This window comes from Diceros bicornis, chromosome 29 (genome assembly GCF_020826845.1).
Source record: "Diceros bicornis minor isolate mBicDic1 chromosome 29, mDicBic1.mat.cur, whole genome shotgun sequence".
Classification (NCBI taxonomy): Eukaryota; Metazoa; Chordata; class Mammalia; order Perissodactyla; family Rhinocerotidae; genus Diceros; species Diceros bicornis.
Genome location: NC_080768.1, coordinates 32,648,861 through 32,671,825, shown reverse-complemented (window position 1 = coordinate 32,671,825; position 22,965 = coordinate 32,648,861). Strand labels below are relative to the sequence as shown.

Sequence of the window (22,965 nt, the reverse complement as noted above, 5' to 3'; positions counted from 1 at the left end):
TCTAAGGACAGCTCATCTTCCACAAAGGAGCCAAGAACATACAACGGAGAAAAGAAAGTCTCTTCAACAAATGGTGTTGGGAAAACTGGACAGCCACATGTGAAAAAATGAAAGTAGACCATTACCTTACACCATACACAAAAATTAACTCCAAATGGATTAAAGACTTGAATGTAAGACCTGAAACCATGAAACTTCTAGAAGAAAACATAGGCAGTATGCTCTTTGACATTGGTCTTAGCAACATATTTTCAATCACCATTCTGACCAGGCAAGAAAAACAATAGAAAAAATAAACAAATGGGACTACATCAAACTAAAAAGCTTACGTACAGCAAAAGGAAACCATCAACAAAACAAAAAGACAACCTAACAACTGGGAGAAGATATTTGTAAACCATATATCTGATAAGGGGTTAATCTCCAAAATATACAAAGAACTCATATATCTCAACAACAAAAAAACTAACAACCTGATTAAAAAATAGGCAAAAGACCTGAACAGACATTTCTCCAAAGAAGATACACAGACGCCCAACAGGCACATGAAAAGATGTTCAACATCATTAACTATCAGCAAAACGCAAATCAAAACTACAATGAGATATCACCTCACACCTGTCAGAATGGCTATAATTAACAAGACAGGAAACAACAAGTATTGGAGAGGATGTGGACAGAAGGAAACTCTCATATACTGCTGGTGCCAGTGCAAACTGGTGCAGCCACTATAGAAAACAGTATGGAGATTCCTCAAAAAATTAAGGATAGAACTACCATATGATCCAGCTATTCCACTGCTGGGTATTTATCCAAAGAAGATGGAAACACTATTGTGTAAAGACACATGCACCCCTGTGTCCATTTCAGCATTATTCACAATAGCCAAGACTTGGAAGCAACCTAAGTGCCCATCAAGGGACGAATAGATAAAGAAGATGTGGTATATATACACAATGGAATACTACTCAGCCATAAGAAATGATGAAATCCAGCCATTTGTGACAACATGGATGGACATTGAGGGTATTATGCTAAATGAAATAAGTCAGAGGTAGAAGGAAAAATATCGTATGATCTCCCTCATTAAGTAGTAGATAAAAACAACAACAAACAAACACAAAGAGACAGAGATTGGATTGGTTGTTACCAGAGGGGCACAGTATGTTGTACTTCCCACTGTGCACCTTTTGGGGTTCTGATATGGTTCGATAGGCTATTTTGAAGTGACTTCCTCTGCAGGGTGGTGGCCTGATGTGATGCATCCATAGTGTGCATTTTTGACCCACCAGTTTAAGGCCATGGAGGCAGCCTACAGCTGTGCAATGTGGCTTTTCTTTTCATGTGAAGCAAATTGGGCCATCTAAGGAGTAGAGGAAGAGTGCAGACAATGACCACTCTCTAGAGGATAGAACTGATACCTGCCTGACCCTCCGTGTTTCTCATACTGATTTCCTCTTCATCCATCTCTTCTTACATGGATTCATCTCATCCTTCACAGTCCAGCTCATGCCCACCCAACACATGTAACTCCTTGATTAATCTGCAAAATCTATCACAACCATTTTCATTTGAGCTTTTTGCCTACTCTGCTCATTTAAGCATTCCCTTAACATGTATTTTCTGAGTGCCTATTACATGCCAGGTACTGTGCTAAAGACTGGCTATAAAGAGATGAATATGGCATGGTTTCCATGGCCTACAGTGTGATCACAGGTCAGCGGGCATATCTTAACAACTATCTGTTGATGCTAGGCTCAGTTCAACAAAAAGTTATTGAGCACATGTTACATGGCAGCCACTGTATTAGACATTGTATAGAATTTACTGAGATTCTAAACTACTCGAGAGCAAAGACTCTGTCTCAGGGATTCTCAACCAGCGGTGACATTTGGCAACGTCTGCTGACATTTTTGGTTGTCACAACGGGGGTGTCTGAGAGTGGAGGTGTTATTATCATCTAATGAATAGAGGCCGTGGATGCTACTAAATATCCTTCTCCAAGCAGGACAGCCCCCTACAACAAAGGAGTATCAGGCCCCAAATGTCAATAGTGTTGAGGCTGAGAACCCCTGCTTTGTCTTAGGCTCCTTTGAGTCCAAGTCAGAGTTAAGTATTGACTGACCAGTACTAGCAAAGGGAAGGGGATTATCTCTGATAGAAGCTGTCCTCAATTGCCTCAGGGATCCAGAGTTGCTTCTGGGAGCCAGGAAGGCAAGAGAAACCAGGAAACTCAGGAGTAAAAAGTCCAATAATAAGAGCATGACTAGGCCCAGGTACCGAAGTGAATTAGAGTGATATTTCAGACTTGAAAGCAGGCAAATGAAAGGAATAATGGTCCCAGCACTTTAAATGCAGGAGATAAGGTAAGCCATAATAGTGTGAGGGAGATTTGATTGAATAAGCCCAACTGAACAAATGCGCACAGGGTGAAAGCAAATGCAGAGGGTGAGTCAAACAATGGGGAAAGGGTAGGATGTGAAGAGCAACTCTCTTCACACGATGGGTCCCAGAGGTGATTCGAGAGAAAACAAAAGCTCTTCCCATGACTGCGTTACTGAACAACCTTTGAGAGGATATCCACATTATCTGGATGAAAAGATCCTGCCTCGTGGAAACAGTAATGACAACATTCCGCTGTCCTTTGTCTGCCCTGAACCCAGGCTTTAGTGAAACACTCTGGCAACTCGGTGTAGCCTGAAAGCCGGAGCTTCATGCATGCCTCTAATGGGCTCAGAGTCACTGGTAAATGGAAGGATCTCAGCACGTTTGAAGGGAAATGTGGAGCAAGTACAAAGGAGGCAGAGGAAACCTTCAAAGGCTTTGTCAAATCCTTCGGGAAGTTCATGCTGAATGCAGAGGTGAAGGGCTGGTGTGGGGGCATCTAATGACACAAAGATCTTTGACCCCTCTCTTCAGCTGCTACTTCTGTTCTGAATCAGGGAAGAGAAGGCTGCCCACTACGTAAGCTGTGCAGAGAAAATGGAGTGAGTTGAGGCTGTCGTTCTTAGAGGCCACAGCATCAAGGCTGGTGAACACAAATGTCTACACTGTCTACACTTCCTCCCGTCAGCTCCAAGCAACCCCTGCAGCAGAAATGACAAGAGGGCTTGGAAAGGTCTGCTACTTGCTGGGGCAACAGAGGCCAGGATCATGGTCACAGCACTTGGCAGGGTTTGTGGAAAGTAGACTTCTGCTGTGGATTTCTTATTCTCATTCTTGAGACTTTTCTGCAAGTTTGAAATTATTTACAAATAAACAGTCTTTAAAAAATTAATTCCAACAATGGTGATGAGATATACATATTTAAACTTCCTACAGGCATCCTGTTGCAATCTAACTACTGGGTCCTTGAACTAAAAAGTAATATAGACATTGAAAAAACAGACAAATAAATCTGGCATCTCACTTCTCTGATTCAAATCCTACAGTGGCTCCCTACCACCTGTGAGCAAAACATCAAAGTTTTTCAGGATGGCAAACAAGGTTTTCTGTGATCTGGTCCCAGCCTGCTTCCTAGAGTCTCTACTCCAGCTATTCTCCCACTTGTTGTTCAGGCTCTCTCAAAACGAAACTAACTGTATTTCCTGGCCAACCATGCTATTTCATATCTGTAAGCTTTTGACCATGCTGATCTTGGCCCTAAGTGTTCTGTGTAACTTTCCACTGCAATGATCTCTTATTCATCCTTCAAAAACCTGTATGGCAATTACATTCTGCAAAATATTGGTCAACCACTATGGCCAACAAAGATAATCACACCCCTTTCTATTTTATTGCTGTTATTATTATTATTATTATAGGTAGCACACTTTGTGTTATTTATATATTTATTTCATTTTTTGGATGCTTGAGACCATATCTCATTTATTGCTGTGTGCCTTGAGGCAAAGAAGGCATCTATTAAAGTAATAAGAGATTAAAGCTGTATTAGATCAAACAAGAGACTGTCCATGAATTGTCTTTAAGTTATGCTCTGATATCAGCAGAACAAAGCTGACCCAGCACCAATGGGTGGGTAGTGTGATATAATAGAAAGGATCCAACACTAGAATGTGATACACCTTTGCTGCAATCTCTACTTCCTTGCTTACCAAGTGCATGGTGTATGGTAAATAACAAGAGACACTGTAGGATTGTCTCAAGATTTGGGCTTTGAAATCAAAGAGAACTAGGCCCTTTACTGTCCGAGGGACTCGATTTCCACATCTGTAAGATCAAAATAATAACAGTACTTAACTCAGCTGAGAGAATGAAAATGGGATGACATACGGTAAGTGTCTATAGCAGAGAGCCTGGCATGTAGTCCCCAATATATGGTAACTAACAATGATGATCATCAGTGAGAATTCTATCTTGGCAGACCATAACATTGAATGAAATGACATAAAAACACAATCCAGCACTCATAAGCTCCAATCTCTGCTTTGAGGTCTTTTCTCCCCATTAGCTTTGTTATCTTTTTACTTTATCTATCATTACCCCCCTATAGCACCAATTCATGTTACCTATTATTTGATAATTTAATTAAAAATGAGAATGTGAGCTCTCTGGCTATCAAGAAAGAGACATTTTTCCAGGCAAATGTACAATGTTCATTACCACGTAATACTTCACTCCTTCTAAACATACCCAGATTTGTAACAAAGGCATTTCAAGCAAGACATAGATGACAATGTTGAAAGGAAAGATTAAACTGACCACCTAGGCTCATACATAATTGATGCACCAGAGTGACTGCTCCCTCAAATTTTGGTGGCATTTCGCAGATCTGTTCTTTTGTTTCCCTGCTGTGGCATGCCAGGGTTGCCTCCCAAAGGTGATCACCAAATGATACTGTTGAGCCAGCCCATGAATCGTCAGCCTGACACTTCCTGTATACAGAAATCAAGGTTTAAACCACCTCTTGTAGCTAGCAAGGGCCAGCGCTGGCAGTCCACGGAGGATAAGGAATATCGCACACGATTAATAAACACATCTACAGAGAGAATCTGTTGGGAGGACTGACAGTCAGCTCTGTAAGCCAATACTGAATCAACAATTAAAAGAACAGTTCCAATCGAGTTAAGCCAGAGCCAAGAGAGACTCAGTTATATTTAAATCAAAATTCACCACAGCAGGGGATTATCAGCTGTTCAGCTCTGAACATTGGATGTTTTCCTTGGAAGCTTAATGGATATAACCAAGTGAATCTGAGTTATGTGCAGATGTGAGTGTGCAGCTGCTAAGCTGGGGTGGTATGCCTGTAATCCACGGTGTGTAAGCCACTGCAGTTCACACCAACTAAGCTCTGGGAGTTTCAGTAAGTCACTCATTCACTCAATGGACTTACTGTGCTGAATCTAAGGTGGCTCCACAGGAAGACTGCAGCTCCTTAAGATTTTACAGATTGGGGAAGCTTAAGAGCTGTGCAGTGCAATGAAAGAGGCCATCTAGGATTCTTTCAGTAGGCACAAATTCTGGAACTGAAGCTCAATTGCAATAAGATCAGCTAGGTGTATCTCAACAGTACCTGGAGGCAGGTGCTTATTCTGCAGGTCGCTAAACTACCCCATGAAGGAGAAACGGGCACACTCTATTTTACTAGCATATACGTGAAAAATTGCCCATGGTGCTGGTGTACCTTCTAGTTTCCCACAGTTAACTAAAAGCAAAAGGCATTACAGAAGGTGGCATTTCTTCCCAAGCAGATGATAGAGACAACAATTAGGATTTGGAAATCATGGCAAAGGATTATCAGGAGAAGCTGTTAGTATCATGGTTGTGGTTGTTTGTGCTGTTGAAATAAGTTCTGCCTGAAAAACAAAGGCAGTCTACATTTGCTAAGTGAAGCAGGATGGTGTGTAGCCTGCTTCACAGAAACATTAAATCCGTGCTGTCTCAGCAGGATTGGGATGGAGTTCTTGATTCATGCCCATGGAGCATTAATGCTGAATTACAGAACTGCAGCTCTTTATGTGGGGGCCTCCCAGACTGCTTTTACTTCTGCATAATTCAAGATATAAAGACTGTTTATTGCCACTAAACTGTGTAAGAAGACATAGGACAGAAAAATAGCTCTACGCCTCCATTACGTTAATTTAGAAATCATACATTTCCTTTTCTTGTGTGTTTTTCTTTCCATTTTTACTATTGATTGCTAGCCTTCTGATTTTTCCTCCAAGCCATCTTCCTTCTTGATCTATTTGTTTTCCTCCCAATTTGAGATGCCTTAAGCACAATATGCAAATTTTATATTTTTGAAAGAATAAAGGATGTAATTTCCTGCTAGAAAAAACACATGGGGGAGAAGAGGGAGGAGGACAAAGATATATTTTATCAACAGTGTTTCTCCTTCCCATTGAAGCCTGCTCAAAGTCATGACTGGCACTGAGCAACCATCTCTAGAACTTGATTGCAATGCAGATTCCAATGCCATCAAACCACGGGGTTTAATCGCAGTTGGAGAACAACAAAGCTCAGACCTGGAATGGTAGACATGAGCAACAAAATGGAGGATAAGCAATAGACTTTTGTTATTAGCTTTTGCACACGCATATTCATATATGCCATTATCTTACCTTAATCGTCTTAGCTGTGTCTGTATGAAATAAGGTGGTGGCCTAGTTAAGGACAGGCATGCTCTCTCACTCAGCTTGTGCTCAGCATGCAATGTCTGATGCATAAAGAAGCTTTATCAGGTAGGGTTTAAGAGAACAGGCTTGGAAGCCAGGCTGTCTGGGTTCAATTATTGGCTCAATCATTCAGTAACTGTGCCCCTGAGTAAGCTGCTTAACAGTCTGTGCCTTGGTTTCCTTATTTATGGAACTGGCATATCATTAGCACCTACCCCAGAGAGCTGTTGGAAGGACTCAGTGAATAGTGCCAGACATAGAGTATGTGTGCAATACATGTTAGCTATATGGTAGTTTATCTGTAAATTTATATACAGACTAAATGATTTTAGAAAACAGAGATATTGCTATATTTGCCTATCCACAAATGGTGGCTTTAAGGATCAAATAAGTCAATATACGTGAAAATCTTTGTTAATTTTGAAGTGATCATTTAAATTTAAGAGTTTATTATTATGTGTACCACACCGCAGTTGTATAAATATTCATCCACTAAGTCACAATGCTTCCTCGAGGTCTAATATATTCCCAGGTGCATTTGTGTTATCTGCTAAGGGGGGGTGGGAAAGGATACTGAAAAGCGTAATTTGCATTTCCTATCCTGAAGGAATTACCTTGAGGAAATATATAGTCATGAAAAGTTACATACAAGACAGATTAAAAAAAAAAGAAAACAAAAAAATGTTCAAAGCAATATGTTATAAAAGTGTTTAGAGGTAGGGAGGAAATGCTGTCCTTACTTGAGCAGCCCACACCAATTAAATTAGGTAGTTCTAAGGAAGAGAGATCAGTGTCAGCTGGATGGCCAGGGAAGAAGTCAGAGGCTGGCCGGGTTAAAACAGATGCTCCAAGACTGCGTCAAGGACAGACAGATGGAGGAGGTCAAGGTCATTCCAGGCTAGGAGAAATGATGAGGACACAGAGACAGGACTGTAAATAACATAGGGAGCAGTGCTTGGAAAGAAAGAAGGCTGAGTGTGTGGGGTTGACCTAGCAGAGGGTAGAGAAAAAGGGAAAAGGAAGCAAGATCAGCCACTAAGCAACCTTTATAATCTCACCTTGGGTCTCTACCCTTGACTTTGAAAATGTAATTCTATCTTCCATGTTTCTCTCCCTCCAGGAATTGAGAACCAGAAGAAAAAGGAAATAAATAGAAATCAGGAGCTTTAGATGTCTTCTACTCTTTTCTTCCTCAGTAAAGAAATAAAGCTGCCCAGATAAGGATGTGGCTAAAGTCAGTCCATTAAGAAGATTTACTTAAGGACCAGTATTAATAATGAGGGTTTTGGGGCTGTAGACATTCACTTTTTAAATAACTTATATTAACTTCATTTTCCCATCTCTCTTACGATAGTAAATTTTTTTTGCAGGAATGTTTTTAGAGAAGTAATTTACTGGCACTTAATTGCTAGTATTTAACCAATTCGATATTCCCTTTTCTTAAGAGTCCATTAGGTTTCTATTGCAATATTATACATTCTAATCAAACGCAGCTTTCTGTAAGGGCCCTCATTGTCAGTCTCCTCAAAGCAAAGTTTATCTGGACTATTAGACAGTCTCTCTGCTTTGGCTGAACCAAATTAGATTAATTATTTATACCTGAGGTCTACTGCTTCAGAACTTGGGCACCTCACTTAACATTTCTCTAGTGAATTATTAAGAGTCTTATTTTTTAAATAAAATCCTCATTTCATAGTCTGTTTGATTGAGATTAAACACAATAGTCTAGTGATTCCTGTATTAAACAGTTCAATGTCATAAGATTCTCTCCTGGGTTTTGTGCCAATGAACACATTTGAAACAAATGAACCTTTCATTAAGAATACCCTCACAGGGGAGAAAGGCGAAGGGCGTCTGATTTGAAAACTGTCTGGCACCAGCCTGGGAAGAATTATTAAAACATGTCATAGAGAGTATGCAGATTCTACTGTTTATACATCAGAAACAGAGATATGAAAGGGGCCCTAGGAGCTTTCTAGTCCCCTTCCTTATTTTAGAGATAAAGAAAAAGAGATTAATATCCCACAAATAGCCTTTAGCTCATAGTGACTTGTTTTGTTCCAATGGCCACTTTCAGATACCAATCAAAGGCATCCTTCAAGTAGTAAGACATGACACATGCACGGTAATGGTCAGAATTCTTGATTGCAAACATCAAACTCTGCTTTGGCTTGTTTATGCAGGAAAGGACTTTATTAAAGAATACTAGTGCCCAGAACCTCCAGGAGGGCCAAAAAGCCAGGTCAGGCTACCATGCAGACAGGAACAATGTCCAATGACACTGTAAGGAAAGGGACAGTCTCTTGGCCACACTTCCACAGTTCAAAAAGCCCGGCATGGCTCACAACCATGAGACTTGGGAGAGACGCCAGTTCTTCTAGCTGCCTCGTAGAGCTGGGACTCTCTACCCCATCCCCTCCAGAGAAAGATTCCCACACAAATACCACCTTACACAGCTCACTTCTCCACCCCATCTTGTATGAGCACCCCTGACTAGTGTGGCCTCACCACAAAGAAGACTAAAAAAGCCATTTTTTTGGCTTTTACCTTAGGGAGGTAAGACTTAAAAAGAAGTTGCCCAAACATTAGAAACACGACAAATGTCCACAAAGTCTACCAAGATGAATAGAGTTTCTTAAGAAACCTTTGATTTCCATATGGGCACCTGGAATGGAAATGACCTCTTTCTTCTAACTCTACCCCCCTACCCCCCAGTAATGTGGCTTCTAACACTTGTATGACTCTGGCATACTTTATGAAACAGAAAACACATTCTTTCTTTCCACTTCTGGAACCTCCCCTAGTTATACAAGCATTCCAACCTAGTGATCAGTCAATGACAAAACTGATTTTGTGTCCAGCAGAAAGAAGGGAACCTTCTCCTTACCCACAATGCCTTGACTAAGGCCCTTGACCTTCCTGAGTTTTCCAATTCGGGCACTGACTTGACTCCTTGGCCAGATAAAAACAAAAAAAAAGTACCTGGCATGCAGTGGCTCAAGGCTAGAATCTGTCAGTTTCTTAGCTTTGGGGCCTTAATTCTCAAAGACTTTGAATTATTTTGAGTAGGCTGTTTACCTTGATGTGAGCAGAATTCGCCTTAGACACTAAGCCTTTATAGCAAGTTTTACTGTCCAAGGCGAATATAACCTGTTAAGATTTACAGGCTTTATTAACAGCAATAACCGTTTTACAGCCAACATCAGTGAATCAGGGTTTATTGAGAACTCTACAATTTTAATCTGTGGAAAACCATTAAAATGTCGGATTTTCATTGGACATAATTTCTAACTTTTATGAAAGATAGATTTTCCATTTAATTGGGGAGTATAAGAAAGTGCAGTGTAGGATAATGAATTGTTTTGAAAAGAATGAATTGGTTTTAGCTGAACAACAAGTGTCAAACACTAAAGTTGCTATTTTTAGTTAGAACTGCTCCAGGGTTAAGGTTAAAAGTAACTGTAGTGACAAATATATTCTAAATACATCTAGCTATAGGATGAGCTCATGGGGTTTAGAAAAGCTTGAATTATCACTTGTATACATTTCAGGTATTTTGGAAAAAGTGTGTGACCTATTATTTCATCCAAACCAGTGTCCAAATGAGGCTGGTGAGAATTTCCAAGTTCATATACTATCTTTCAAAAAGTGTTTTTATTTTAATAACAAACAATTCGATTCATAAGACTTTTCAATGGGGTAAGTAAGGAGAAAAAACTTTGCAAGTCGCCAGCTTCTGTCAATCACCATTTATTTCCTCCATGTGATCGATTACAAGAGAGGAAAGCAGGAAGCTTTTCAGTAAGTGTCTTTGTCCTGTGACGAACTTGAAAGGCAAGAACAGAGGGCACAGGCTGGAGAGGCAGAGCTCATGGGTGAGGTGAGGATGGATGGTCTTAGCAGCACCCTCCTTTTCTATGGGGCTAAAAACACGTTAGGTATTGCAAGAGTTTTCAGTTTTAATCTGGCATCCCAACCATAATGGAGCCCTACATTTTTCTCTGAGAATCGAAGGTTCATGAAGCTTTAGAAAAGAATAAGAGGAGAAGGAAGAATAGAAACCACAATAATCTCTACTATTTATTTAGTATTAGAAACTGTGCTAAATGTTTTTGCATATTTGCATATTCTTGGATTTTTTTTTTTCTTCTTCTTTGCCTCACAGAAATTCTAGAACGAAAGTATTGTTCCCATTTCGGACTAGGAATCTGAGGTTCAGGGTGGCTAGTAAAGTGCCATAGGTCATAGCATTAGGAAGTGCTGGTCAGGGTTTTACCCCGGGTCGTTTTGACTCCCAAGTCATACATTTCCCCCGTTGTGCCATACTAACAAACCTATTCTGTTTCTACCATTTCCCTACTCCACTGATGGACACCAGGGGAGAGAACCTTGCAATAAGACATCAGTACGTACTTATCAGAGTAAATCTGGAGCCTTTCTTGACACCGAGATGTCAGGGCAATGGTCAAATGTAGGAAAAACTATAATGAGGGTAGAAATTACCCTCGGTCCCCTCACTTTGCCTTTTATATGCCTGTTTTTCTTCTCCTCTATGGCCTCCTCCTTGTAGAATATCCAATACCCTCCTATCTCCTAGGATAACATCAAAGCCAGGCTCTTGGCCCTTGGGAGGACAGAGGCTCCATGGATGTCCTGCTCCAGGTTTCCTGTCTCCCTCAGCTCCCAGTGCCTCTATTCTCTCAGTGCTCTGTTCTTAGTTTTATCACCAGATTATCTATTTCAAACAAAGAAACACAAAATTTACAGCAGATTTAGGATTAGCATATTAGCTAGAAGAGATTTTAATCCAAAAAACTCTAAGGTGGAATGTCAGTCAACACAGCAAGCAGATATGCTTTCACTCGCATAGGGGCTCCCAAGCTTCAGAAAGCCTTGTGGAAAATAACTAAACCCATAGTCTCGTTAAATTTAAACAAAAACTATTAAAGAAAGGAAAGATCTGAGCTTTAAGGCTAGATTGGTTTCCCAGCGATCTGAGAGCTTGGACAAGTTCTAGTAAGATGGACAGGAAAACACTGACAGCTTTATAGCATCTTATAGCAGTCTTTGCAAATTTAATGAAATAACATGGAGAAACCACTTAACAGTGCCTGGCACATGGGGACATTCCATAAATGGCAGTTCTTTCTATTCTTATCATACACACCACTTTCTCTGGTCATGTTGATGAGTTAGTTGCTAAGAAAGTTCTATTTTGCAGAGAGAAGACAATTCTATGTATATGTCTTGTGAAAACTTGACTAGACTTGTCCCCAAGGTGCCTTTCAATGTGCCAAGGAGGAGACCCCCTATGCTACTGCAAGACAAAACCAGGTGATGTACCAGTGGCCCTGCCAGCCACAAGCCCTTTGAATGATGACCCCATGGGCCCCACAAGACGTGGACAGGAGGGAAATCAAGCAGTGTAGCTGAGAGGGTGGAACACAGTCAGCTCGGGGAAGATAACTCTGATAATATTTCACAGTGACAATTACAAAACTGATCAATTTCCAAGCAGAGTTCCCAATTACTGCCATGCTGAAGAGTCATTAACTGTAGGATCCTCACAGGACTGTGATGTCAAATAAGCACAAAGATACACTCTTCAAGATCTGAAGCCCACACGACAGGCATTGTCAGACATCTCCACCCTGGGAGCCTCCGACTGTGGGAGGGTATGAACATTTTTGCTTTCCTTCTCTATCTCTGTCCTTCTCTCTCTCAGCTTTTTTCTCTCATTCTGCCTTCCGTTCAACAAAAACACATGCTGAGGATAATAACTACTGTGTGAGCTATTGCTGAAACTAAAAGAGCTGTAAATATCGGTGCACAGATATAGGTAGTATTCAATTCCTAAATAAGTGAAATTCCAAAATAACTCAAGTGTTGGAACTGGGATGCTTTCCCACATGAAGATGATGCTATAAATGCTGGTCTGGGCCCCGCAATAGCCCATTAACACACAACATATCTAAAACACTCTCCACATCCATCTACAATACAAAATGTAGAAAACAAAGCTTTTTCGCATTCTCAGTCCAGAATTTCTTTTTTCAACCATCCTACAGCCCCAGTTGCTCTGTGGAATAGCCCTTTATTTAATTTTAGCCAGCCTGGCTCTGAAATTTATTTCTAATAACATACACATGATTAAAATAAAAGTGATACAATGTCAAAGGAAGAATGGGAAGTGTACTGAGTTGAATAGTGGCTCCCCGACAAATTTCATGTCCACGCGGAACCTGTGCATGTGATCTTATTTGGAAGTAGGGTCTTTGCAGATGTACTGTGACCCAGAATATCAGCACAAGGCCATAGTGGATTAGGGTCAGCCCTAACCCAATGACTCATATCCTTATAAGAAGAGTGAATTCAGACACACACAGACACAGGAAGGAGAATACCATGTAAAGACAGAGGCAGAGACTGGCTTGATGTGTCTACAAGCCAAGGGACACCAAAGACTGCCAGAAACCACCAGAGGCTGAGAGAGAAGCATGGGACAGATTCTCTTCCAGAGACCCCAGGGAGAACAAATTCTGCCTACACCCTGATTTCAGAATTCTAGCCTCCAGAACTGTGAGAGAAGATCTTTTTTGTTGTTTTAAGCTACCTAGTTTGAAGTACTTTGTCACAGCAGCCCTAGGAAACTAATACAGAAAGTGAATACCTACAGTTTGGAAATTTGGCAGGAAGGGTGGTACCAGAAAAGAAAATATACTTTCTTTCGGGTATGTCTGTATTATGTTCCCTCCTCCCCTGTTCAACAGCTCTCCCAAATATTTTTTCACTGACATTGGTTTGTGCTGCTACTGAGAGTTTTTCACATCCTGTTCTGCTCTTGTGGTTACAGCTGAAAAGTACCTTGAGAAGCAAATGAAGACGGAAAATGGATTGAGCCAATAGGCGGAACTCATTTGCCTTCAAGAATAGGGTGTTGGGGCCAGAAATATGGAGGGATGTGCAAAGTGCTGCTTCCAAGTTTCAACTCAAGTTCAGCCTTTCACAAGTAGTTGAACAGACAGGAATGCTGCTTACTTCCTAGAGGTTAGCTTATTTTCCCACAGGAATCCCCTCCACGAACCACAACCCTGAAGGGCCTAGGAGTCCTTATAATTCAAAAATCCCCTGCCATCTCTAGGAAAATGCTTCAGTGTGTGAGTGAGTGTGTTTGTGTGTGTGTATGGGGGATGTAGGTACGGGTGTGTGTATGCATGCATGTGTGTACACTCATGGATGTATTTACACACCAAGTTGTATTCTCCCCTTTGGCTATTATCTCACCAGACTGCATATCCTTTATTCTTCTCTTCTTTGTTCTCTCCTTGTTTAAATTTATGCCTTCAAGAGCAGATGGTACTCATTTGCTAGTACCCAGAATGGAGAAAACCAAAAAAAAAAAAAAACAAAACAGAAGTCTAATGGACTTCACAGTTTTGCCTGGTTTAACCTCTAACATTCATCAATACAGGTAGGAAATTGGTTTTCATTCATATTCAACCAGTATTTATTGAGCATCTGGATGTGAGAAGCACTGCTTTATGTTCTGGGGATACAATGATGAAAAAAATAAACAAAAATTCCCTTCTGATAGAAAATAAACAAAATAAATATAGTAAGTTTGTGATAAGAGCCAAGGAAAAAATACAAAGCAAAGAAAGGGGCTTGAAAGTATACGTATGGGGTGGGGAAGTGACATTTTCAACAGAGTGTCCAGAGCAGGCCTCACCGAGCAGCACTGAAGAAAGGGATGAAGCAACGTACAAGCTGAGTATTCTAGCGGAAGGGCCATCATGTGCAAAGGCCCTAAGGTAGAAGCATGGCTGGTGCACCAGAGGAAGAGTGGAGAGGCCGGTGTGGCTATAGGGGGTCAGATGCAGAGTAGCAGAAGATGAGGTCAGAGGTAACAGCTGGTCAGATTATGTTGCGCCACATAAGGAACCAAAAGAACATAGTTTTTTTCCTTGAGCGCTCTGGGGAACTTTTGGAAGATTTTGAAGAGAATTATCCTTTACATGGCTGTGAGACCTTTGGTCAGGTCATTGATCTGAGCATCGGTTTTGTTGCCTCTAAAATGCAAAGGCTGTGCCAGGTAAATATCTAAGCTCTCTTCTAGCTGTAAAAATTGATTACTAGACATCTAGGTTCCCACGGGCAGACAGCTAATAACAACATGACCTTCCTTCCCGCTTCACTCCTCTCATACGCTGTGCTGTTGACTGCAGGGACCCAGCACAGGCTTGGAAGGGAGCCCGGCTGTGCACATAGCCAGTATGACCTCGGCGAGATATTTTTACGCATGAAACATTTGTAAATTGGGACTTTGAGCGATGCGTAGCGACTGTAGCGAACTACTGATACTCCCAGGAGTGCGTTGGGTATCCTAAGTGAGATTGACATGTTCACCTGTGTACTTAATGCCCTGCCTCCTGTCACTCCTCTCGGGAAACTAGGGCACGCTCTGCAAGGACTAAGAAGGCAGCAAAGGAGGTCAAATATCTTTCTGTTTCACATTAAATAAAAATCTAAAAATAAGCATTTTCCTTTCTAATCATTTCATATCACACATGGAATGTTCACTTTCATTTTCAAGTCCGTTTACTTCATTTCTGTGAACCATTTGAGCTTTCGATAGTGTCCATCCAGCAGGCTTTCCGTCTAAATATGCAAGTGTGTGTGTGTTTTCGTTCCCCTCTATTTTCTCTACTCCTTTGTCCTTCCAATTACAAAATCCCACAGCAATTTTAGCTATAATGTGAGGCAAAGGCTTTTGTTGTTTTTTTTTACATCTCTACTTCTCAGTGAATGAACCATAGCTCTTAGGACACAGCTTCCCAGAGAAGAGCCACTACTGGACTATCCACTGCTCTATCCAGACCTGCATTTATAAACTTATCATTCTACTAAACATTTCTGTACATCTTAGTTTTTTTTCCCCCAGTACTGCCTTAATAACTGTATTAGTAGTCTATCTGAACATCTTTTAATAGACTGAAAGATGGAGGAAGACTTCCCCATTACCAGAGTGTGTTACAGTGTAGTAGAAGTTCCAGAAAACATGCAAGGAGCAAAACCCACAGTGACTAGATTCCAGACGTGTCACTGTGAAGGAAGGATAACACATCAGAGACCTGTGGCTTCATCATTTTTTATATCCCCCATGCCAGCACAGTGCCTACAACATAATAAATGCCCCATGAATCTTTGTTCCATAAGCAAATGAAGAATAAGTACAAACACCAGTGAACTCAGCACCAGGGGCTTGCCTCCTTCTCTGTGCACTTTTTCATGTAAGTTTGCCTGTTAGAGCTCAGCCAATGTGCATATCCAAGTGCCCAAGGGGAATGACCGAGGGCATGGAGGATGCCACTTGCATGATCTGATGTCACCGAAAGCAAGAACAACAGACCAAATCCTACCCCAGTTGCCTAGGCAAGAGCTTTGGGTCAATAAGAAAGTAGACGGGAGACAATTTCCTCTTCCAACTTACTTCCTTCATAATTTCTTCACGATCTTTAGCAATTGGATCCAGACAGCAAGAATGCCAGACACAGGCTCTTTCACTTGACTTATGACCACATAAGACTCTACCCTCCCTCCTGGGAACAGGCCTCGTCCAAGAGTCTGTCTTACCTCGGCAGCAGGGACTCCCTCCGGCGGGCGGCAATGCAGCACGATCATGCCTTCAATGGGAACCTCCCTTCCCTGTGGATCTTGTTCAAAGTTTTTCCGTAAATCTGCAAAGAAGTGTGAGATATATGACACTTTGCTCTAGGGCCAGTATTATTCTCATTTGCTCCAAATACAATAAAATAGTGAGCTTAATGTCACAACGTAGATACACACAAAAAAGTCACTTATTTCAGGAGTTATGAGGAAGAGAATCATTTTCCCAAATATTCAAATGTGCTTTTGAAATAAACTTTAACAAAAGTGTTCCTAATGCTCTATAGTGATGTGAAAGATAAAAGATTTACTGAGGGAGCAGGAAAAAAAAAAAAACCTCATCATTTCATGAGTCTTTGCCAGCATTATCTGCTTAGCATCTGATGAAACACTTGGCCTAATAAATTGCGATTCACAGCTATTATGCAGTTGAGATGCACGTGACTTTTTTTTATTAACTAAAGAATGCATTATTAATCTGTAACCTCTGCCATTCCTTAACCCTCTAGGGGGCTCTAGAAGATGGTAATAGAGTGAGATTACCTATTAGTCTTTTATTTGTGACCAGGGAGAAGGGGCAACATTCAACCACAACAAAATCTATAACCTATCCAGCCAAACATATAATTAAAAAATACAACGCCTTCCAGTCAAACAGCAATGCTGGGTATCTGCGTAGTGCCCTTCATGGAAGGCTCGAGGCACTTTGCAAACAAGCTGCACTATTAACCTTTTACACATGGAAGGGTGACACTTGGAGAGGTTAATTGGCTTGTCGGTGGTCACAGAGAGCATCAATGCCAGTGATGGGGAAAAATCCACCAAGCGTCCTGACATCCAGTCTCTGACTGCTAACCAGCAAAGCTTTCTCACAGAAAAGCACACATGGATAGTTCAGAGAGAAACAGCCTCATTTGCATGGCTTTCCACTTGAGCATATGCTTCATTAACAAAAGTGGGAGTTGGCCTTTGCTTCTTTTGAGATGTCATAACAACACTTTGATAATTTTAAAGCACAAGCCTAATTCTTGCTGTCACTTGAAAGCCTGGGATGGCAGAGCAAAGACTGTTTTACAAGTCTTCCTCAATGTAAATGATTTCCCACTCCCTCCCTGACAATGTATTTTTCTTTCAATTGAGTATCTCAAATTACAGGCTGTGGATTTATTGATTTAATTTTCTTTAGTGCTTACAATAACATGAAATATGTTCCCTGTAAAAAGCGGAGCTCCAGAATCAGTTACATCTTTACAAATTGTATAAATACATTAAAATTGCTTTTAGCAAGTCAAAAACACTCGATGAATAACAAGCACAGCAATCCACATATTCACTTTCTTCTGAATTTTACTCTTAATGTTTTCCCTCCCAGAGGCAACTGCTGTCTTTTGTCAGTAGTGCTATATATTCAGAGATCTTCATGAGTACATATGAGACAAAAGATCTTAAAAGGACTTGCATTGCAGGCAGGTGGCGGGATCCATCTTCTCATTTCTCTGCTGTCCCCCAAATTGTAAAGTCTGCTTCCTTCCATTTGAGATTGCAAATTGCCACACCCCTTATGATTCAGAATTTCTGACTCCAAGTGTGATGAAGGTCACATAACTGATGACAAAACTATGAGTGAAGGAACTTTGAGTAAACCCCAGAGTGAAAAAGCTCACGTTTCCTGCACAATTTGATCACAAATTCTCCTTTGTTCTCCTACAAGGGATCTTTGAGCTAAAATTCCCTTTTCCATATGATTCATTTATTCATCAAGACTGTATCGAAATTAGTCTACCATAGATTGTGAGTGACTAACAGGAGACATCAGTTGGCTAATGGAAAGGGTTGTGTTTTTGTGGCTAATTTTGTTTGGTTTGTTTGCTATTTTTTTCTTTTTCTTGATTGCTTTGTTTTCTAAAGGAAGTCTCACTTGGTGCTGCTAAATGATGATTGCAGTTTTGACAACACCAAATAATCTGTATTCACCCAGATGAAGCACAGAAAACTAATGGTGGGGACTTCTATCTATCTTCTACTTCTATTTCCTTTCTCTGCTCAATAGAAATGGAAAAGGTAATAAAATGCATAGTTTACAGTTCCCTCCACACTCCACTACATTAGCTACATTGGCAGATGAAAAGACAACTAGAGTGAAGCCATTTTTCCTCCCCATTCCCAGCTGCTCAATGAAATAGATAATTAAATATGTATATGAAAAAGGAAAACCCCGCATTGACACTGGGATGTAAGAAAGGGTACTCTCTATAAACAAGAAACTTGGAGAAATTTCTAGTAGATATCTCATACAGCTAGGATCAGATTGAAGAAATGACTCACCCAACCTCTTGCTCTTCCCAATTGACATTTGAAATCACTGGCAGAGTTCCAACAAGAAGCATATTAACACTCCTCAACATGGAGATACAAAGAGTAAAGGCAGTGGAGTAGGGGGTCAGAGGACAACTGGGGTGTCATATCCAGATCCAACTCATAATGGGCAGGACTATGCACCATGTATCACACCAAGTGAGAAATCCACGCATCACTGAGTCTTGGTGTATGTGTAATGTGGGTGGTAGGGACACTGGCATTTCCGACTCCCAAGGAGGGAAACATACCAGAGAAATTCCAGCTAGCTAGTGAGTATACTAAAAATTATGGAAATAAACTCTTAGACACAGAGGTAAATGCTTCCAGCTCTACCCATGATTCTCACCATAGGTCACTCAACCTAATTAGTTTCTGAATTGGCAAACTAAATACTTTTATCACCTATGTTAGTTCCAAGGCTTGAAAGATTCAGATAGGAGCCTATGCAACTTCTAATAGTAGGGAAAACATCCCCAGCCATATAAAAAGAATTATACTACAAATGAAGGAGACAAACCACAGAACTGAAATTAAATGGCTTCTTCTAAGACGAGAAACAAGAGACATTTTTAGATAACTTTTAATTTAAGTTCTTTACAGTCAAAAGGAAATAGCAACTGAGAATCTAGAGTAGGGAGTTATAAATAGGATAACATCTGAGATCAAGAAAACTGCCACTATGCAGGAGAAAAAGAAAACGTAACTGCTGAATTAGAAACATATATATCATGGAGATGGTAAACAGCATACTGAATATTGTAGAAAATTGAACTAGTGAAACAGAAGACAGGTATATCCCTCAGGATCCAGGCAAGGAAACGGTATACCAGTTGTTTTAACAGAAAGTATTAACGTAAAGAATTGGAGGATGAAAAAGGCAAAGGGGAAACTTCTAGAAGCAGGTCTCACCCTAGGGATGGGGTGACAAAGGGAAAAGGTGGGTTGTAGAACTTTGCAGCTTAGAAAGGGCTCAAATGTCCAAGGAGAGGGCACTGGGCATTGATGCTGGCATCTCAGGAACCTGGAAGAGGGACTCAAGAGTCGAGACTCAGACCTCTGAAGCAGGACTGCCTACCAGCTTGGTGCTGGCATCTCTAGGGGCATAATGAAGCTGGTTCTGGAAGTATTTGAAAACAAAAGCTGGAAACAAGAACCAACTGCCGCTTCCAAGATGAAGAAATTCTGCTGGGGAGATGCCAACAGGGACAGAAAATGAACAGGAAGAAGTAGCCTTTCTCCCTTTTCCACCATCCAGTCTCCTCTGGCACCCCCTATTTGTGGAACTTTCCAGGGAGCCAGGATCTGGCGAGGAAGCTCTGGACCCATCTTCACAAATTATAGACCAGTGGTTTTAGCGATGGGAGACAATAGCTCAGTAACCAACAAAACCTAGTTTAAGAAATTTCCTCTACTAGGGTTCTTATAACTGCTTACTCCACGTCTGTTTTCGTCACTAGATCATCAGTTCTATGAAGGTGGGATTTATGTCTGAGATGTTCACCCTTACATTCCCAGTGCCTATTGAAGGGCAAGTCCTTAAGGGCAAGTCCTTAATAAATACATGTTAAATAAGAGCTAAGAGGAAAACGATAAAACAATAATGAATTTGCCAGAAAATGATGAAATAAATAACAAAAGATAATGTTGAGATAGAGAAACACAATATTAAATATAATAGAGATTTTAGAAGGAGACAACAAGCTCAAAGAAAATAAATGATAATCAGTCTAACAGTGATAATAATAATTTTTCTCTGAGCTGAAAAAATACTTGAGTTTGCAAAAGAGCTCATTGGATGTAAGGCAAAATAGGCTTAAAAAGAAAAAAAAAATCCTAGATATATCATAGTTGAAATTTTGAATTTTGACAAAACCAAGAAAACTGTAAAAATAATAATTTTCCAAGTATGTTTGCAGTAAATGTAAGTAACTAAAAAATTCATGGATTGGAAGAATTAATACTGCAAAAATGTCCACACTCTCCAAAGCCATCTATAGTTCAATGCCATCTTTATCAAAATTCCAATGGCATTTTTCACAGAAATAGAAAAAAAATCCTAAAATTCATACGGAACCACAAACGACCCTGAAGAACCAAAGCAACCTTGAGAAAGAAGAGCAAAGCTGGAGGCATGACACTTCCTGATTTCAAAGTATATTACAAAGCTATAGTAACCAAAACAGTGCGGTACTGACATAAAAACTGACACATAGATCGATAAAACACTATCGAGAGACCAGAAAAAAACCCCCTGCATATATGGTCAACTAATATTTGACAAGGAAGCCAAAAATATTCAATAGGGAAAAGATAGTCTCTTCAATAAGTGGGAATCTGGAAATATGCACATGCAAAAGAATGAAATCAGATCCCTGTCTTACACCACTCACAAAAACTAACTTGAAATGGACTAGGCTTAAATGTAAGACCTGAAAGCATAAAACTCCTAGAAGAAAACATAGGGAAAAAACTCCTTGACATTGGTCCTGGCAACAATTTTTTGGATATGACACCAACAGCACAAGAAAAAAAAATAAAACTAAACAAGTGACACTACATCAAATTAAAAAGTTTCTGTGCAGCAAAAGAAACAATTGACAAAGTGAAAAGGCAACCTGTGGAATGGGCAAAAATACTTGCAAACCATATATCCTATAAGGGGTTTATATGCAAAATATATAAGAAACTCATACAACTCAATAGCAAAAAAACAATCTGATTAAAAAATGGGCAAAGGACCTAAACAGACATTTTCCCAAGAAGACAATACAAATGGCTTACAGGCACATGAAAAGATGCTCAACATCACTAATCATCAGAGAAATGCAATTCAAAACCACAACGAGGTACCACCTCATACCTGTTAAAATGGTTATTATCAAAAAGACAAGAGATAAGCATTGGTGAGGATGTGGAGGAAAGGGAACCCTTGTGCACTCTTGGTGGGAATGTAAACCTGTGCAGCCACTATGGAAGACAGTATAGAGGTTCCTCAACAAATTAAAAATAGAACTACCATATTATCCACTAATCCCACTTCTGAATATATATCCAAAGGAAATAAAATCAGTATCTTGAAGAGATAGCTACACCTCTGTGTTCATTGTGGCATTATTCACAGAGACGTGGAAACAACCTAAGCGTCCATCGATGGATGAATGGACAAAGAAGATGTGGTATGTATACATAATGGAATATTATTCAGCTTTAAAAATAAGTAAATCCTGCCATATGTCCCAACATAGATGGACCTTTAGGGCTTTGTGCTAAGTGAAATAAGTCAGACAAAGACAAATACTGTAGGATCTCACTTATATGTTGAATCTAAAAAAGTCAAACTCATAGAAACAGATTGGTAGTTGTCAGGGTGTGGGGAGTGAGGAAAATGGAAGATGGTGGTCAAAGGTTATAAACTTCCAGTTATAAGATGAGTAAGTTCTGGGGACCTAATGTACAGCATGGTGAATATAGTTAACAACACTGTATTGTATACTTGAAAGTTACTAACAGAGTAAATTTTAAATGTTCTCATTACAAAAAACGGTAACTATATGAGGTAATAGATATGTTAACTAATCTTATTGTTGTGATCATCTCACAATATAATCATATGTCAAATCATCACATTGTATACCTTAAAGTTACACAAAGTTATTTGTCAAATATACCTCAACAAAGCTGGATAAATAAATAATTAAAGAAGAAAAAGTAACTCATAATGAAACAAAAATAGGCTATAACTAGGACTTCTTCCTATATTAGCGTATACCAGAGTATAATTAATCAAATCCATGTTTTTGCGTGTGTGTGTGTTTTAGGAAAAAAGCATGGGTACTGATTTTCTATTCCCAAACAAGTTATTCATGAGCAAACTAACAATATAGTCTCAGGCATGATAGAGCCAAGAGATGGTAATAAGCCACATACCCTTCCTGAAAACATTAAGTGTTAAATAAACTAACTAATGGAAAGATGCTCAAAGATATGAATTAAGTGTTTGGAATTGTGGTTTTAAAAAATCTGGCATTGGGCAATAAAAAAGACTTAAAATTTTTAAATCTAAATATTTTTTATAATATAGCTAAAAATATTCATGTAATTATCCAAAAACTTTGGAGAGAGAAATGCATAATATATCATAAACATGCATGATATCTAACGACAAGCATTTAAACTGCTAGGTTATATGTTCCAGAACTCCACTAGGCAATATTGCATCCCGCTGAAGAAGGTGGGGGCTGGGGCCTGAGTATCTGTTTGAACTCTGGGTCTGCCACTTACTAGCACCTTTACTCGATTAGTATCTTTATCTCCCTTTGCCTCAGTT

At 39.9% G+C, this 22,965-nt stretch overlaps 1 protein-coding gene across 6 annotated transcripts in view; it reads right to left on the bottom strand.

Annotated features, from left to right (window-relative positions):
- The window catches only part of UNC5D (unc-5 netrin receptor D), a 520,162-nt gene that overhangs the window by 166,111 nt on the left and 331,086 nt on the right, over nucleotides 1–22,965 (bottom strand). For all 6 annotated transcript variants that reach the window (XM_058525192.1, XM_058525193.1, XM_058525190.1 and 3 more), the window contains exon 4: nucleotides 16,248–16,351. In XM_058525192.1, coding sequence (XP_058381175.1) covers nucleotides 16,248–16,351 — 104 coding nt within the window. The remainder of the gene's footprint in view (nucleotides 1–16,247; nucleotides 16,352–22,965) is intronic.